Source organism: Coffea arabica, chromosome 11c (assembly GCF_036785885.1).
Source record: "Coffea arabica cultivar ET-39 chromosome 11c, Coffea Arabica ET-39 HiFi, whole genome shotgun sequence".
Taxonomy (NCBI): Eukaryota; Viridiplantae; Streptophyta; class Magnoliopsida; order Gentianales; family Rubiaceae; genus Coffea; species Coffea arabica.
Window position 1 is genome coordinate 37,240,932 of NC_092330.1, and position 19,768 is coordinate 37,260,699.

A 19,768-nucleotide genomic window follows, 5' to 3' on the forward strand; every position below is an offset into this window, starting at 1 on the left:
CTACTTTTTTATATGAATTGGAGAGGAAAGTCATAGCTTGTGCCTATTATAAATGTTTGAGTTTTGCATCTTACAAGATTATATAGACAATAAGGTCTGTAATAAGTGAAATCAATCCATGAATGTACATGACTTTTGCCTCTTTAATGCACAACCAACCATTCGGGTACTACAATGCTACAAAAGTAATGCTCACTATATCCATTCATTAAGACTACATTTTATGCTAAAGCCATTAATAGGACAAGGCACCTCTGCTACTTGATAACCATTACTATATGAGCAATTATCATTTGTTGCTCTTTACTTTCGTCCCTTCCTCCCTTTTGAGGTCTGAAGGTTCAAAGTGGGGATGCTCTGTTCATTCCTGAATTAATTTTGTGAATCCACGATAGCCTTCACTTTCACCAATCTGGCAGGTTGAAAATGATCCCCGCCCTATGAGGAAATGGTGTTTCATTCTCAGGAATTTCACTCATTCTTCCACCAGAAGGATTGAAAACAAGTCCTATTTTTCCAAGCTGAACCATTTTCTTGAATAGTGATACTAATCCATCTTTAGGAATGGGGTTCTGTACATAATCTGATTTTCTCTTCAAGAAGATCAATTGATCATAAGCCCTTCTCAATAGCAGTTCCTTTGCTGTCCCAATCTTGTAGTTATACCACCAGAGCATCGTATCAATCCAACTTGTTTCCAAATAATCACTTCTCTTCAATCCCAATTAAGGAAATCCAGTGTTCATAACAGAAATCAACCTGTTTGCATCTCCAAGGAAATGTCCCATGAATGTCAATCTAATGATTTTCTGACCCTTTACTTTTCTAGTAATTGGCTGCACAATAACGCTAATGAACAAATCGTTGTCAATTTTGTCTGCAATATTTTGCCATTTGTAAAGAACATCTGGTGCATTCTCTGCCTCAGTCTTCTGCACATTAAAAACTGTGTGAATTTCAGGCACTCTGACTAACCTGATTCTATATGCTAAAACAACACCAAAACTAGCACTACCACCACCTCTAATAGCCCCAAAAAGATCTTCTCCCATTGCTTTTCTATCCAAAACCTGGCTGTTAACATCAATAATCTGAGCATCAAGAACATTATCCACCATCAGGCAATATCTTTGCAGCAGTGAACCGTAGCCACCACCACTTATGTGTCCACCAACTCCAACGATTGGGCAAAGTCCAGCCGGAAATCCAAGTATATTGCTCTTTACATTCAGACAAAAACCACAACCAACAATGACAATATAAATAGAAAATATTGCAACACAAATTCGTGGTTCTTTACAAGAATGCATTCTCACTATAAGTCTAAAAAATGTATTCTCACTAAAAGAAATAGAAAAATGTATTCTCAAATATCTGGTCCCATGATAAATTCTAGCATTAATCAGTGCTAAAAAATGAAGTTTTCTATACCAGCTTAAGTCGTAAATTCTTTTTTAGTTTCTAATGTCATGCAAGAAGTCCTCGTTTAACATCTTGTTTACTTTATTCCTGTACCCTTTCTAGTTTCTACTATGCCTGGAGTCCTTTTAGCCACATTGAAAACCCACATCTACAGATCATAAACACCGTTTTTCAGAAAGTGAAAGAAGATATAATAGCAATTTGTCTTCTCTATCTTTTTTTTTTTCATATTTCCTTTTATGAAGAAATGTGATGATTCCTACAATTTCTTTTCCTTCTCTGTTACTTTTTACGTATGATTTTGACATCTACGACATGGTCATCAGCAATCATGTGGGCTGTATCTATAGCAGAATAACCTTAGTTTTGCAAATCTAGAGAAGAAGCGAATCACATAGAAAGAGAGAAGATGCAGTGGAACGAAACTTACCATGATATAGCAGAATAGATATAGCGATTTCACCCACACGATGCTGCGGAGGAGAGAAGAGGGAGGAAAGGCCTGGAGGGGTCATGGGAGAGGTGTTGGGAAGAGGAGGCGGCACCGGCGGTGGCGGTGGCGGTGGCAGAGAACGCTAGAGCGATTTGCTCACGAAGAGAGAGAAAGAAGCCGGCTTTGTATTTTTTTTTAATCCAGCTTTATAGTTGACCCGTTTTGGGGTTTTTATCCTTTTAAAGTCCGCGTTGACCCGAATGGAAGTCTGGCCGTGGAATTGGAATTCTTTGGTCCAGCCAAAGAATTGGAACCATGGAATTCGATCGATTTGGAATTGCAATTCGATTCTAATTCTACAGTAAAGATAGTATCCAAACACAAGAATTAAAATTGGGGCCCAAATTCCAATTCTACACTCCAATTCCATGGGTAACCAAACATACCCTCAAGTAATTAGATGATAAGTAAAGTCCTCGGAATTGATAGTAACCTGATAATCTATTATTCGTAAAAGCAATTATTTGCAATCAGGTGAGGTTAAAGAAAGCCTGTGGCAGAGGGTCTACAAGTTGGTCAAATTCCATTGCCAAATTTTTCAGTTTTGGCGGAGCACTAAATTCTTCCAGAATATTTCCTGTTAAGAAGTTGAAACCCAAGTTGATCCACTCCGGCTTTGTGAAATTACAGATCCTGCCTGATAATGAACCTGAAAATTTGTTGTATGGGAAGTTTTTGAGCCGAAGTGAAGTTACACCTCCCAAACATGACGGAAATTTTCCTTCAAGGTCATTGCGTGCAAGGTTAATGTATTTCAATGGACGTAGATGAGATAGCTCGGATGGAAGGTGTCCGTGAAAGCTGTTATTCATAACATTCAGCCAGGTGAGAAAAGAAAGATTTCCCAGTTGTGGAGGTATAGTTCCCACAATTCCCATGTAGGAAAGGTTGATGGCTGCGATTCTGTGATGACGGGCATTACAAGTGATTCCAATCCAATTTCAAACAGAGGTAGAAGTGGACCAGTTGGACGGGATGATCCTTTGGGGATCAAAAATGGTAGCTTTGAAGGCAAGAAGCGTGCTCAGAAACATTAATGTTGTTTTGGATATTGGTAACTCCTCCGCTAGCTGAGCTAAAGATGGTTTTGTACACCTAAAGAGCCTTGCAGATTATGATTACCATAAAACACAACGAGTTGAGCTTGAGCAGGGATTTTCCTCAATCTATAATTTTCCTTAAACAGTAGTTAATTTGTACTTGTATATGATTTTGTTTTCTACCAGCTTTGTATCTGTGCTTATTGTACTAATACAGCTTTTGCTGCTTGATTCGATGCTTTATGAATTAAAGCTGGTTTTTACCTTAAAAAATACACTTACCCGTTTATTGAGATTCTATAAAATAACATCTTCACTCATGTTAAGTGGTAACCTGTTACATACATTTCGTTAAAAATCACCTGTCTACGTGGGCAAGTTTTGTCCAAATAGTTGTGGAGAATTTCAACTCAAGCAGCTTGTCTTGTCGATTGAGTGTGTATTCACCTAAACCTACCCCGTGGGTAAGCAGAACACCACATTCATTGAGGACTCTATATTGATGAAGACCTGTTGCTCAATTCTCTGTATACTGATGCATTTCTGTCCTCTACTTGCCAGGAATTAAATGCCTACCGGTGGAAAATTAGTACCTCGTTCAGACGTCATCGAGTGAATTCAAAATAGCGGAAATAATTATGGGCAATTCTTAATCTGTTGTCTTATCATTTTAGTGCATATTCTCCTAATAACCAAGTAACATGGCAATCACTACATTTACCAAGACTTGTCCAACCTTGAGGATGCTATCTCGACGAAGACAACCGGGTCCAAGTCTCACATCTTGTTCTCTCTTCTTTCCATCCAAATCAGTGGGAATAATAGGACAAGAGAGAATAATTACAAGACTTGGTCAAGATAGTGATTGTAATGTTTCAGTAAATAGGGTAAGTGTAGATTATTATATGGGTAACATATCTATGTGTTTTGAAAAATATTTTTGTTTATATAGTTATAGTGTGATTTTTTAGTTGTGTATGCATTAGTAAGTTTAGGTGTAAGATTATAAATTTGAATTTATATTTTAAGTTTTCTAGGTTTAACATGTATCTAAATCTACTGATAGATAGATACACTGTTAATGTATAAAATATTTAATCTTATAATTATTAAGTTATAAGTCATAAAATACAATAAACATACAAAATAGTGGATAATTAATTACATGCTATTAGGTTGTATACCCATTTGCGAAACATGTATTCCGAATGGTTTACTTTTATACTTTTAACCTTCGTGGTTTTGTTCACAAACTAAGGTCTTGTTAGAATTTGTAATTCGATTGTAAATTATTATAGCATCCTTCTACAAGTATTCAAGGGGTCGGCCCCTTTAACAAACACACCTTAATTACTTCGAAATGTACAAATCCTCATCTATCATCATGTCCCATATTTTTAGATACATTTTCTATTTTAACCTTACTTTCTAGGAAGGATTAGTTTTTGGGGTCCCCAAGCGGCCATCAAGATTTCTTGAGACCAGCCTTAATGCCTTATCATGTACTCTTTCATGTTTTTAAACTCGGATCGGACCGGCTGATTTAATTGAGAACTAACCAAGCGTCTGGTCTGAGTTATTTTAAAAAACTTGGGTTGGTAGAAACTCGGTCAAACGTGACCAAAAATTAAGTTTAACCGGAAATCGGAAGAATCGGTAAAAATCGGGTTTTCTTATTTTCCTTTTTGTTGAATTTTTTTCCTTCCTTACCTCTAACTCCAAATCTTTGTGAGCTGTTCTCTCCTCTACAAATCCATTTTCACTCTTGCACTTCAATTCAAGCATAAAAACCAAGGAGGTGGAACATGCTGAATTTTTATTTTATTTCCAATGTTAAAGGAATATATGGAATGAGTTGTTCCCAAATCACCAACAATCCAGTGCAGAGCTTCGTCAGAGTAATTTCTCAAAATTGAGATATTTAACAAATGTTCCCACCATTTTCTAGCTTGAGGAAATAGTACATAATTAATTTTAACAACCTCCAACTATCCTCAACAATAATTACAAATATAAGCTTCAATTTTACCCTGAAAAGGTGCTATTAATTTCTATTAAGTAGTAATTGTTGCACATAAAACTACTTTACCATCGCTGTTTTTTGCACCTTTAAAATGTGTAATTTGTAATAAAATAAATGCAAGAATCTGCATGTCATATGCATGTTCTAGATGTACAAATACATATGCTTATGCGTACCTCTACACGGTGATATATACTGATGATCAATTTTTTTTCTCATTTATTTGCAAAAATTGAAAAGAGGAAAGTTGTATCAGTAATTAAAGTAAATTACCAACCTAATTGCCATATATATATATATATGTATGTCAAACATAAACACCAAGTAAAATGCTTGGCGTTTCATAACATATAAACTGGGATCATGAACTTGAGGTCTTTATATCTGTAAACAATTTATTGGTAATACATTAACATATCTCATTCCTTCCTTGAACTTTAAGCATTTCGGTGGTGCACCAAATCAGGACAAAAAATTCCTCAAATACATTTGCACCTCAGGGCTCTGCCATGTATTGAGTGGAAAAACATAAGTACTACTTGAATGAATAATAATCCTTGGAATAAGCTTTTGATATACCATATGATTGAAGAAAAAAGTTGCTATTGGATTATTGGTTTTATACCTGCTTCAAGGTGTGATGTCTTTGATAAACTGGAGTTTGATCTTCTGCAGCGCTCTTAGTACTTCTTTCATGTTTATTCTCTCCTCAGGAGCATCTGTTGTACAACTTAAACCAAGTTGCAAGATAGATGATATGCAGTTAATCTTCTTTTGTACCAGTTCATTTTCAGGATGAAGTAAGTCTCTGTCTATAACTTGAATCACAGAATCTGGTAAGCAATCTTGTACCCAACGCCTGAGGCTTAACTCTTCTGTGAACATCTCATCCTTAGGCTTTCTTTTTGTAAATGTCTCCATCAATGTAATTCCAAAGCTGTAGACATCACAACTTGTTGAAACCAATCCTTCCAGTCCATACTCTAGCACCAAAATGTGAAACTCGCGGTTAAAGTCAAATTTATGTTTTTTCTTAAAGGTTTTATATTTGACATACCGTACTAGTTGTTGAAAGTTGAAACATTAATTTGAATGATATAAAAATTTCGAAATTTGAGTCACCTGGGGCAATATATCCAAATGTAGCAAGAGTCTTTGTTTGTACCACCGATTCTCCATCTCCTAACAACTTTGCAATTCCAAAATCGCAAACATGTCCAACCATGTCTTGATCTAGGAGAATATTGCCAGGTTTCAAGTCACAATGAACTATAGGAGTTGAATAACCATAGTGGAGATATTCCAAACCAGAAGCCACATCTATCGTGATATCCAACCTTTGCATGATACTGAGGACATGATGGTTTACATGAAGCCATTTCTCAAGGCTTCCATTGGGCATGTATTCGAGCACCAAAGCCTTAAAGTCAAGGTTAGAGCAAGCAGTAATCACTCTAGTTAAATTTCGATGACGAAGGCAGGTTAAGATTTCACATTCTCTGTCAAAGCTTTTAAATGCACCTTCTGGCTGCAAATCGAATACCTTTATGGCCCAAACCATCCCATTTTCGCGAATTCCCTTGTAAACTGAACCAAAGCTCCCCGAGCCAAGTAAGTTACTCTCGCTGAATCCATTTGTTATTTGTCTAAGTTCATGGAAGGATGCCCTTTCAAATGTCGCCATGGGAAGCAAGTTCTGAGTTGGAGCTAGAATTTTCTTTCTCAGCTTTAACCGCATCAAAAAAATTGAAATTACCAAGGCTAATATGACAGATCCTGATGCCAATAGAACAATCATGACTATCCTTTTTTTCCTTGATTCATGCTCAAACGTACTTGTACAAGGTTGGAGCCAAGGAGCGCCACACAATGCTTCATTTGAGAGAAAAGATAGCTTCGTGAAATTTGCGAATGGCCCTCCATGAGGAATCGGTCCTCTCAATCTGTTGTAAGACACATTAAAGTATTTGAGATTTGACAGTACCTGTAATGAGTTGGGAATTTCACCTTCCAGATTGTTAAAAGATAGATCCAAATGCCATAACTGCAACATATTCTTCATGGAATCTGGTATCAATCCTTGCAGCTTGTTACGTTCAAAGGAGAGTTCTTGCAAATCCTGTAGTGCTCCAATAGTGCTAGGTATCCCACCCAAGTATTGATTATTTGAAAGGTTCAAATAGACTAATGCCTTGAAGTATCCAATATCTGCGGGCAAAGAACCTGTCAAATAATTTCCTGACATGTCTAGCTCCAAAATATCTCTAAGGCTCCAAAAGCTTGTTGGTATCACAGATCTTAAATTGTTAGAATAGAGATAAACATATCTCAGTGTTGTAACGTTTCCCAAACAAGAAGGCACCATACCAGAGAGCTTATTTTTTGCCAGATATAATCCTCCTAAGTTCAGCAAATAACAAAGCTCACTTGGAATAGCTCCTTGTATCTGATTGTCAGTTAGCTCTATGACCTGAAGCTTCAACAACCATTTGATTGTAGTTGGAATTACTCCAGTCAAACTATTGATTGAAAAGTCCAGCTCAATCAAGTTGCTCAAATTACCAATCGAACTTGGAATTTCACTTATGATTCCACAACGAGCGGCAGAAATGGATTTTTCGGGTGAGCTAGAAAGATTTCCAATAGACTTTGGGAGGAAGCCATTCAGAGGATTCTCATCTAACCACAACCTTCTTAAATGTTTGCAATTTGATAGGGATATGATGAAGCTCAACTCTTTGGATAGCGAGGCCTCAGAAAAACCATTTTGCGATATAACAAACTGTTCCAGTAATCTCAAGTTTCCAAGAGAACGAGGAATTGCACCAGAAAAATGGTTATCGCCAAGGTCTAGGATTCTGAGCCTAGAAGCATTTAAGATAGATGTTAGTATAGTTCCAGTGAATTCATTTACCCCAAGGTAGAGTTCCTCAAGATTGGGTAAGAAAGCACCTATAGTTGATGGAAGCTCGCCTGATAAATCGTTGTCCGTGACAGAAATAATTCGTGCAATTGAACTATTGAAAAGTTTCAGCGGAATGAGACCTCTCAACCTATTCGAGGCGAAGTCTAATAGTTCCAACTTGCTAAGATTACCAACCTCTTGAGGTATTATACCTGACAAATCAAATTGGTAAGAAAAAAATGAGTCATTTGACTTGAAACAATTTGTTGAGATAGGGAAGTATTTCCCATTGTATCATCAGTATCTCTATTTTTGAAGTGATCAATTGGAATTTGAAGTTGAGTTAGAGATGTAGGCTGTAGCATATTGAGATCAAGCTGATCGAAATCCTTTTAGCTTATGCAGTGCACTAGTATGACTGACCAATTGACGTATGAGAAAGAGCCATATTTGATTTGTATTTGAACTCGCTCGACTTCAAGCTCAAATTCAAGTTTGAGAAAAGTATTCTAATGATGGAATAATGAAATAGATCTAATGCCAAAATGTATCAAGATTTTTACCTGTCAGATTAGCACGCTGCATGCTTAGTTTCTCCAAATTATAGAGATTGTCAATGACTTTTGGAATTTCACCTGCTCAAAAATCACGGCATGATGATAAATATAATTCACGGCATGGCATAATTATATGTATATAATATATATGCATTTCAAAATTCTAAGGATCTTCAGTTTAGTTTCAAACAATATCATGTAAATCTCTCATAAATATTGGCAAAATGACGATTACATACACTCCCAAAATATTATTTCATCCTTCTTACACAATTTTGTTTGAAATTTTATTTCTTACACCAAACAAAATTGTGTGTTTGGCATAGTCATTAATCCCGGCCTAGATATCAACCTGGCAAGGCCATTGGTGCAACAACTTAGCGGCTTAACCATAGATTTACTGATCCAACTATTTCCTTCCTCGTTCAGTCCAACTACTGATCCAAGATCACTAAGTTGACCAATTGAACCATTGGGTTAGGTGAGGTTAGGTTTAGTAACTCTGTGTTCGCCATGCTTTGACTTTTTTTTTCCTAACTTTTATCTTTATTTTGTTGAAAACAAAAACTTCTTTATTCACACGAAGTTTGCACCAATACTTAAGCAGTTGGCAATCATCAGAAATAGTGTATGTGATGTAAATTTTTCATGCAATTATGATTCTAGTCTCAAAATCCTTTAAACCCAATGAAAATTTCTCAATGGGTTAAAAAGGATTTTGAACAATTTTCATTGGGTTATGATGGATTTTCAGTCTTAATTTGTACTCTACACAATAAACTTACATAAATTAGTCTTGGATGACAATTGCCGGCTATAACTAATAATTACTTTATAATGTTGTTGCAAATTTTGATTGATTAAGGAAGAATATTTTAAATTTTACTTTTTTTGACAAAATAAAGATGAAAAAGTTGACAAATAAAAACATCAAAACATTGCAAACTAACAATTCAGTTTGAAATAAATAAAGATAACGTACAGAATGCGGCCGAAAAGAAGGAATAATTGCTTATAGAAATCTGTGACTTTAAGATAAACGTTAAGTGTTTCTCCACACATTAAATCTGTGATCTATTGGTGCTTGAAATATACAAGAATTTTTCAAAACAAAGTGAAGTTGGCAGCTTACCTGTCAGGTCGTTCCCACCCAAATATAAAACTGTAAGCGTGGTTAGATTCCAAACTCCTTTTGGTATATATCCTCGGAATTTGTTGTCAAACAAGGATAAAACTTGGAGTCCTGAGCATTCTCCAATGCCTGATGGAATTTCACCTTCAAAGTAATTCCCTAATAAGTAAAGCCCTTTAAGTTGTGGGAGATAATCGCAGATATGTGCTGGAAGGTAACCCGATAAGCTATTATTCGTAAAACCAATAAATTGCAACGAGGAGAGGTTAAATAGAGCCTGTGGCAGAGGGCCTGCGAGTTGGTTATGTTGAATTTCCAAAAGTTTCAGTTTCGGTAGAGCACTGAATTCTTCTGAAAGATTTCCCGTAAAGAAGTTGTGACCCAACCAGATGGTCTCTAACTTTGTGAAATTAGAGAGTCTGCCTGATAATGAACCTGAAAATCCGTTATCTCGGAAGGATAAGTATCGGAGTGCAGTTAAAGCTCCCAACCATGACGGAAGTTCTCCCTCAAAGGCATTACCTTCCAAGCTGATGTACTTCAATCGGCGCAGACGAGAGAGCTCGGTTGGAAGATGTCCATGAAAGCTGTTATTCATGACATTGAACCTGACGAGAAAAGAAAGATTTCCCAGTTGTGGAGGTATAGTTCCCGCAATTCCCATGTAAGAAAGGTCAATGGCTGCGACTCTGTGATGACGAGCATTACAAGTGATTCCATTCCAGTTGCAAACAGAGGTAGATGTGGACCAGTTGGTTGGGATGATCCTTTGAGGATCGAAAATGGCGGCTTTGAAGGCAAGAAGAGCATTCAGATCAACAGTGTTGTTTTGGTTGTTGGCTACAATTATGCTAGCTGAGCTAGTTGCGATAAAGTGCAAGGCTAAGGCTCCAGCGACAAAAAAATAAATTGTCTGCATTGCTTATGGAGAGGTAAATAAAACTTGAGGAATGCCAAACAATTAATAAAACTTGGGCATACATTGTGACTTTGGGCAGGACTTATATAGGAATATACTTGGGGTTGAGTTAAAATGTTTCCACGAGGAAGTGACCAAATGAGCTTAACTCGTACAGGGTATTCGTCAGCTTAGAATTGAAATGCAAGAATTATAGGCCATCTAAGGACGAAATTATAGGGTATTCCACCGAGATGATGCCAAAGTCTTTATTTTGGACGAAAAACTTCAACAATAATACTAAGGACTTGAAAACGTGGAATTTATAGTACATTGCATGACCTCAGTCTATTGTATGATCAATGCGTTTAGGTTAATTAGACTACACTAGAGCCAGTTTCATTATATTTATTTTCTATTTCAGATTTAGAAGGTTATCAGTGGAGGATGAATCAAAGAAAAGAGAGGGGATAAAGACAATGAAATTCTACCTAAAACCATACAAGTAAGGGAAAATAACCAAGATGTATACTCATAATGAGCTCTGCAATTCCATTCTCAATTTTGATTCCAGAATTTGAATCAAACACGTCCTAAATGGAAAAAGAAGAGAAGACTGAAGACTCGTTCAAGTGTCTTAATCCTCAAACTATCTTGCCTCATGAGGGGCCCTAATTTGTCTAAGTGTCTATTATGTGGAAAGAAAACAGTCGCACCAAAAAACTTCTCACCCGGTCCCAAGTCAAGAATTGACGCGTTATTCATTTTATTTCTGCTATTTCCTTTCAAGAAAGACCACAAACTGAGAAGGGAAGCTATTAAAGTTTGCATTTTCCAATTGACCAAAAGGCATTGGACCATAATACTCTCGTATGAATCCAGTCCACGCTTAACCCAGCATAGAAGATTGCCTATATACTTCTGTTCATTGGTTAATGGTCAGAGTCGTAAATGGCTCCATGTTACTAGAACTTCCCCAACTGGACTTTAATTATCTTCTACCCCACAAATGCATGGAAAAGCTAACATTCACTTTTGTGGATTCATCTAAAACAAAATTTGTGAGAACGTCTTCTTAGAAGTGAGTAGTCCTACAGCATTGGTGTAACGGTAGATTCAAGACTTCAAATTGTACCCAACTAACTGTTGTACGTAAACATGTTCTTAAAAAAAAAAAAAAAAAAATCATGGAATCGTTTGCAATTTATACTAAAATGTTACGTGTAATGTCTTCAAAAAGTTTAAGAACTCATAGATTTTTTTTCGCACTATGTATAATTGTACTTCAATATTGAATTTTGTTTTTGTTAAAAACTAACTTGAAGTTTTGGATTTTATTTTCTTAGGGAGCCCCTTAACTATTCCAGTGATCAAACTATTGGTCTTTTATCTATTTCAAATATTGAATTGGTCCCTCAACAATAAAAAAGTGTCAAAATTTGAGATTTTAATTTATTTCTACCGTTATATCCATCATATTTCCACTTGGATGATGCCAAAATCTTTATTTTCGAAAAAAAACTTCAACAATAATGCCGAGGACTTAAATACGGGGAATTTAAAGTCTGTAACATGGCCTGAGTCAAGTGTGTGATAAATGCATTTATGTTAATTAGATGGTATAATTTCAGAAACCTCCCCTAAGATTTTTGATAATTTCACTTGGCTCCCCTAAGGTTTCAAAAAATTACACATACCTCTCTTGTCCATTTAAAATGGGAATAATTTCAGAAACCTCCCCTGAGATTTCTGACAGTCTCACTCACTTCCCCTGAACTTTGCAAAATATCATATACCTCCCCTGAACTTATAGTTGGTGTAACAAGATCAGCCCATGTCAGAAAAATGAGCATTAAAAAAATATTTTGAGGAGTGAGATGATATTTGTGTTACACATATGCCCTTTTTGCTTATCCACAACTTGAGCTAAAGCAAAAGCAAAAAAAGGAAGTAATAAGTTGAACCAGATAGAGACAAATGCAGATGGTTTCTTTAAGCAATATTACAATACTATTTATATTTTTTTGTTTTAGCTATTAGACATTTATTTAGCTAATATGATCATTCAATTAATTGAAACATACTTCTGGTGATATAAAAAATGTATAGTTTTACAATTTGAGTGATTAAAAGTATAAATTTTTATTAGTTAAGTCATAAAAAAATATTATTTGAGTGATTAAAAGTATAAATTTTTACTAGTTAAGTCACAAAAAAATTTTCACTATTTGATTAATTGAGTGAATGGCAATTGCAGTTAAATAAATAGTGTAACGATCAAATAACCAAATTCTCAATAGTTTAATAACTCTTTTTGCGATTTTCGCTGTGGAAAATGAAATGAAGTAGCAAGATGCTTCATTTCATTTAGTGCTAGATACTTTAGTTGAGATTTTTTTAAAAAAATAATAATTCACACTGTAGTTAGTCGAATTTATTCAACAAGCTTCGTTTGAATAGCAGAACTTAGGTAGATCCGATTTTCTAAAAATTCAATAATCCAAATTGTGTCACATCACTTTATGAGATGATGTAATAATATACAATTTACGTCATTGAATTTTTGAAAACCAAATTTACCCAAATATAAGTAATGTGTTACATTAGATAATTGTCTTACAAAAAAAAAACATGAAATACATGACTTAAGAGAAAGGTAACACTAGTGCTAAACTCTTCATTGGTGATTATACTACGAATAAAAAGTGTAAAGTGGAATAGAAGGTATATCAAAAGTTATATCTCTATTACTCATTTAACTAATTTTGTCAAAATAGCTTCAAAATATATTATAAGTTATGAGGGTATATCTGTCAATTCATCATCAATGATATCACAAATAGGGCCCAATAATCTGACAAGGGAGGTATCTGATATTTTGCAAAGTTCAGGGGAGGTGAGCGAGACTGTCAGTAACCTTAGGGGAGGTTTCTGAAATTATCCCTTTAAAATGACAACACTATCCTTAATAATTTTAATAAGACTCTTTTGTTGCCATGTTTATGCAAAGGATGGATTTAATTATTTTGTTTGCCTTTTTCCTTCCAATTCATTTCTCTTATATTTCATTAGAAGTATAGAAGAACTATCAATGTTGTCCCTAATATCTATTCAAATTAAACTTTAAACTAGTAATATTTTTTTGATAACTTTTAATATCCTCCAATATTTTTTGTAGCTTAAAACAAAATGGCCTAAAATCACTACCAAATTATGATAGTTCCACCACTAAACTAGTCCATAAATTTTTATTAAAAAAATAGTCCATAAACTTTAAAAGAAACAAAATAGCACTTTCTTCTCTATCATAAAAAGAATTTATATTCCTAGTAAAGCATTATGAAAAATACCATATTACAGCAAAAGATTTATTGTTATAATTAATTATCAAATAACAAATATTGACATGAAAAACTTGACACTCTTTTTGTTTAGAAAAATAAATTGAACTTTGTAAGATAGGAGCATTTTAAGGTATTTATTAAAATTTTTACTCTATTTTTTGCTCAGAATCTACGTGCATTTCAATCAGTCACTTGCAAGATATTTCCTGCCTACCAAGGAAGATTTATTCCTCATGTTGGACTTCGTGGTAAGCGGATTCTTCTTTCTAGATAGTGATACATAGTTATGGAGACTTTTAAACAACTTTTCTTGTCATTTGAGTCTATTTAACCCTAATTCGGGGTTGATACTAAAGTCACCTAATTTTACCATCTTGACGAAGACCACAAGAGTCGAAATCTATGTCTCTTCTTTCCATCTAACTTTTCTAAAGTGAAATGTAGAGAAAGATAAGTAATTATCTGAGTTTTCTGGCTCCAGTCTGTGGGAGATAAAGACCTTACACTACCATCACTGACTTGACTTAGGCCTGCAGCAGCTATTTTCTTTTTTCTTATATCCTTCCTGTTAATTGGATGGAAAGAAGCGAGAAATAGATTGGAGATTTTGACCCAAGACCTAGACCTGCTAAAGGTCTTCACCTTCCCCCTCCCCCCAAAAAAAAAAAAATTTCTTCCTGCTGTAGTTATTATCTTTTTTCTTACACACCTCTACAATTTCAAGTTCCACTTGCACCGTGAACTCTATCATCACTTGTGTGTGTGTGTGTGTGTGTCTGTGTGTGTTTTTTTATTTCTTTCCTTTCCAATTAATTGCACCATGCAGCACCCTTATTTCTATCTCTTTGTAACCATAGTGGATATGTGGATGAAAAGCATACTTGGTTTTGATACCAATGCACACCTTAATTGTGTGTAGTGAATAACTATCATTTTCATTGCATACCTTAATTGTGTTATTTCAGATTATTTGTAGCCTAAAATTTTTTCACATGTTTCAGTTTTGGCCAATAAGTTTACGCAGTTGACAAGAATTTATTGTAAAACTATCAATTCCTTTGCCAAAATTAACAAAATAGAAGAATTACTAAACAACAGCAAAATCCACTGAGAGAATGCTTTACAAAATACTAAAGCACTGAATGGGCTCACTTGAATTCTATAGCCCAAACGGTTCTAAGCAACAAACAGGAAAACAACCATACATGGATCCATGGCCCATCCATCCATCACGCATCAAATATCAAGTGTGTCATGGACACTATACATATAAGTCATGAGTCCCAAAACTGAAAATTAAACCTTTCAGAAATGCTAAGAATAAAAACTAATCCTATATTCCTCTGCATAAAATTTTTTTTTCTTTTTCTTTGATGGTCTGAAGAATATTTTACTGACTTGGCATGGAGAAATAAAGAGCATTTCAGAATCCAAATTTGATTCTATGAGCAATTAATCAGCCAATTTGGCGATTGGAAGCATATACAAATGTCTGTGGAATAAGTCATTTTTTAAATTTGGAAATTTATAATGTAATTTTAATTATTTTTCAGATCTGTTCTTTGATATCCATGTATATTTGATGACGTATTTTTTGTCATTAGTGCAGATTTTAAAGAAATTATGATATTTTTTCAAAAAAAAAAACCCGGAGGGGATGGAAACGGCTGAATTCTTTTAATCTCCAATGTCAAAGGAATGTATGAATTAGATGGGGAATCTCCAACGTCAAAGAAAATGCATGAATGAAATGTTCCCAAATCACCTACAGTCTAGTGATGAGCTCCAACGAAAGTAATTTTTCAAAATAGAGCTACTTAACAAATGTTCCCACACAAGAAAAAATATATATTCCCACAGCTCAAGGAAATGGTAACCCTTAAAAAGTGTTATTAATTTCTATTAGGTAGTAATTGTTGGACATGAAACTACTTTGCACTCTCTGTTATGTGCACCTTTAAAATGTAATTTGAAAAAAAATAAGTTTTTTTTAACGCATGTCCAATCGATACTCGGTAACACATCCACATTCCACCCAATCTATCATGTATATATATATACTAACAATTACTACCATCCCTTACATTTATACATTTTTTCTAATTAATCCTTCTGCATTTTTGCACTTTTTTTAATTAATTTTATATTTCTAAAAACCTAACATCTGAAATACATCTTAACGAGAGCACCCATTAGACAGACCGATAAAATAAATATATGAATCTATATGCCATATGCATGCTCTGTATTTACAAATACATATGCCTACGTGTATCTCTACATGGTGATATATATCGACGATCAATTTGTTTCTCATTTATTTGCAAAAATTGAAAAAGGGAAAGATGGATCAATAACTGAAAGTAAATAATCAACTTAATTGCAATCTATGTATGTCAAACAAAAACACAAAGTAAAATGCTTGGGCTTTCATAACATATAAAATGGGATTATGAACTTGAGGTCTCCATATCTGTAAACAAACTTATTGGTAAATACAACATATCTCATTCCTGTTTTGAACCATAAGCATTTCGGTGGTGCACAAAGTCAAGACTAAGAATTCCCCAAATACATTTGCGCCTCAGACCTCTGCAACGTATTCAGGAGAAAAACGTAAGTACTACTTGAATGAATAGTAATCCTTGGATTAAGCTTTTGTTATACCGTAAGATTGAAGAAAAAATTGCTATTGGAATATCACATAAATAATGGTTTATACCTGCTTCAAGGTACGATATCTTTGATAAACTGAAGTTTGATCTTCTGGAGCACTCTTAGAATCTCTTTCATGTTTATTCTCTCCTCAGGAACATATGTTGTACAACTTAAACCAACTTGCAAGATAGATGATATGCATTCAATCTTCCTTTGTACCAGTCCACCTTCATGATGAAGTAAATCTACATCTATAACCTGAATGATGGAATCCGGTAAGCAATCTTGTACCCAACGCCTGAGGCTTAACTCCTCCGTAAACATCTTATCCTTCGGCTTTCTTTTTGTAAATGTTTCCATCAATGTAATCCCAAAGCTGTAAGCATCACTACTTGTTGAAACCAATCCTTCCAATCCATATTCTAGCATCAGTGTTTGAAAATCATTGTCAAAGTCTTTTTTTCAAAGTTCTTATATTGCACATACCGTACTCGTTGTTAAAGTTGAAACATTAATTTGAATGACATAAAAAATTCGAAATTGTAATCAAGAAAAGTCACCTGGGGCAATATATCCAAATGTAGCAAGAGTCTTTGTTTGTACCATAGATTCTCCATCTCCCAACAACTTTGCAATTCCAAAATCACAAACATGCCCAACCATGTCTTGATCCAGTAGAATATTGCTAGGCTTCAAATTACGGTGAACTATAGGAGTTGAATAACCATAATGGAGATATTCCAAACCACAAGCCACATCTATCATAACATCCAATCGTTGCTTCATGTTTAAGAAATGATGGTTTGAATGAAGCCATTTCTCAAGGCATCCATTGGGCATATATTCAAGCACCAAAGCCTTAAAGTCAGGGCTAGAGCAAGCACCAATTACTTTAGTTAAATTTCGATGACGAAGGCAGCTTAAGACTTCACATTCTCTGTCAAAGCTTTTAAATGCACCTTCTAGCTGCAAATCAAATACCTTTATGGCCCAAACAATCCCATTTTCACGAATTCCCTTGTAAACTGAACCAAAGCTCCCCGAGCCAAGTAAGTTGCTCTCGCTGAATCCATTTGTTATTTTTCTAAGTTCATGGAAGGATGCCCTTTCAAATATCGCCATGAGAAGCAAGTTCTGAGTCGGAGCTAGAGTTTTCTTTCTCAACTTTGACCGCATCAAAAAAATTGAAATCACCAAGGCTAATATGACAGATCCTGATGCCAACAGAACAATCATGACTATCCTTTTTGTCCCTGATTCATGTTGAAATGTACTTGTACAAGGTTGGCGCCAAGGAGCACCACACAATGCTTCATTTGAGAGAAAAGATAGGTTCGTGAAATTTGTGAATGGTCCTCCATGAGGAATCGGTCCTCTCAATCTGTTGTAAGACACATTAAAGTATTGGAGATCTGATAGTACCTGTAATGAGTTGGGAATTTCACCTTCCAGATTGTTAAAAGATAGATCCAAATGCCGTAACTGCAGCATATTCTTCAAGGAATCTGGTATCAATCCTTGTAGCTTGTTATGTTCCAAGGCGAGTTCTTGCAAATCCTGTAGTGTTCCAACAGTGCTAGGTATCCCACCCAAGTATTGATTATTTGAAAGGTTCAAATAGACTAATGCCTTCAAGTTTCCAATTTCCGCAGGCAAAGAACCTGTCAAACAATTTTCAGACATGTCCAGCCCCAAAATATCTCTAAGGCTCCAAAAGCTTGTCGGTATCACAGAACTTAACTTGTTAGAATTGAGATAAGCATATCTGAGTGTTGTAACATTTCCTAAACCAGAAGGCACCACACCAGAAAGCTTATTTTTTGCCAGATATAATCCTTCTAAGTTCAACAAATAACAAAGCTCACTTGGAATAGCTCCTTGTATCTGGTTGTCAGTTAGATCTATCATCTGAAGCTTCAACAACCATTTGATTGTAGTTGGAATTACTCCTGTCAAGCTATTGGTTGCAAAGTTCAGCCCTATCAAGTTGCTCAAATTACCAATCGAACTTGGAATTTCACTTCTGATTCCACAACGAGTGGCATCAATGAATTCGAGTGAGCTAGAAAGATTTCCAATAGACTTTGGGAGGAAGCCATTAAGAGGATTCTCATTTATCCACAACCTTCTTAAATGTTTGCAGTTTGATAGGGATATGATGAAGCTCAACTCTTTGGATAGCGAGTCCTCAGAAAAATCATTTTGCGATATAACAAACTGTTCCAGTAATCTCAAGTTTCCAAGAGAACGAGGAATTGCACCAGTAAAATGGTTCACACCAAGGTCTAGCATTCTGAGCCTAGAAGCATTTGAGATAGATGTTAGTATAGTTCCAGTGAATTCATTTCCCCCAAGGTAGAGTCCCTCAAGATTGGGTAAGAAAGCACCTATAGTTGATGGAAGCTTGCCTGACAAATCATTCTCCGCGAGAGAAATAAGTCGTGTAGTTGAACTATTGAAAAGTTTCAATGGGATGGGACCTCTTAACCTATTCGACTCCAAGATTAGTAGTTCCAACTTGCTAAGATTACCAATCTCTTGAGGTATTATACCTGACAAATCAAATTGGTAAAAAAAAAAATTTGAAGATTGCTTGTTGTCCTACTTTTAGAATAGACAATGAGAAGTTATATTTTTGTATTTACACCTATTAAAAAATATTCTTTATTGTATCTCTGTATAGTCTAATCAATATGAATATTTGATTTCAAGCATGTATACATTAGTACAAATACCATTAGCATTACTAGTGATAAAGGGCACACTCAGCTTACGTGCAATTTAAAAAAAAAAATCACTTTTTATACAAAAGAAATTGGTATAAAATTTTAATAAGTGAAAAACTTTGATCTTTTAAAAGCTTTTTTAATATTATTATAATGTTTGTGGTTGGTTATTGGTGAAAGTTAGTTGTGCTATTGGTTGATAATACATAGGCAACATGTTAATCAGCTAATAAAAGTATAATTAAGTGATGTGATGATAATGTCGAAAATTTAGAAGTGACAAATATGGTCTAATTAAATTTCACCTATATGCACTCCGGTTATTATGTCATCAATTCATTCACATTAATTTGGTCTAATACCATTACAAATGCATTTTTTAAAATTTCTTTATGTTATATCCGCAAATATGATAAACAATCATGCAAAAACATATCATTTCTCCCACGAATATTCCATCTCAACTAATTAATTAACCATTCATTTACTCCTTTATAATTATTAATTTAATAATTAATAATCATTTCTCCTAGGATTGGTTTAATTAATTGTACATATTAATTTATGATC

General features: G+C 34.8%; 2 protein-coding genes and 1 long non-coding RNA gene across 3 annotated transcripts; all 3 read right to left on the reverse strand.

The window, feature by feature from the left end:
- Positions 1 to 17: 17 nt before the first annotated feature.
- On the reverse strand, positions 18 to 2,975 carry LOC113718862 (uncharacterized). The gene is made up of 2 exons (XR_011823197.1): positions 1,853 to 2,975; positions 18 to 1,220 (listed from the first exon to the last, which is right to left on the reverse strand). It is a non-coding gene; the product is annotated as an uncharacterized lncRNA (long non-coding RNA).
- A 2,359-nt stretch (positions 2,976 to 5,334) lies between these two features.
- On the reverse strand, positions 5,335 to 10,491 carry LOC113716165 (uncharacterized). Its single transcript, XM_072070137.1, has 6 exons — positions 10,095 to 10,491; positions 9,573 to 10,007; positions 8,447 to 8,518; positions 6,101 to 8,095; positions 5,604 to 5,961; positions 5,335 to 5,482 (listed from the first exon to the last, which is right to left on the reverse strand). Exons 1-5 carry the CDS (start codon positions 10,489 to 10,491, stop codon positions 5,609 to 5,611), a joined length of 3,252 nt encoding a protein of 1,083 aa, XP_071926238.1. The 3' UTR covers positions 5,335 to 5,482; positions 5,604 to 5,608.
- A 5,734-nt stretch (positions 10,492 to 16,225) lies between these two features.
- LOC113716166 (probable LRR receptor-like serine/threonine-protein kinase At3g47570) lies at positions 16,226 to 19,104 on the reverse strand. Its single transcript, XM_072071326.1, has 3 exons — positions 17,033 to 19,104; positions 16,537 to 16,894; positions 16,226 to 16,406 (listed from the first exon to the last, which is right to left on the reverse strand). The coding sequence occupies exons 1-2, from the start codon at positions 18,762 to 18,764 to the stop codon at positions 16,542 to 16,544; spliced, it is 2,085 nt and encodes a 694-aa protein (XP_071927427.1). The 5' UTR covers positions 18,765 to 19,104; the 3' UTR covers positions 16,226 to 16,406; positions 16,537 to 16,541.
- Positions 19,105 to 19,768: the final 664 nt, after the last annotated feature.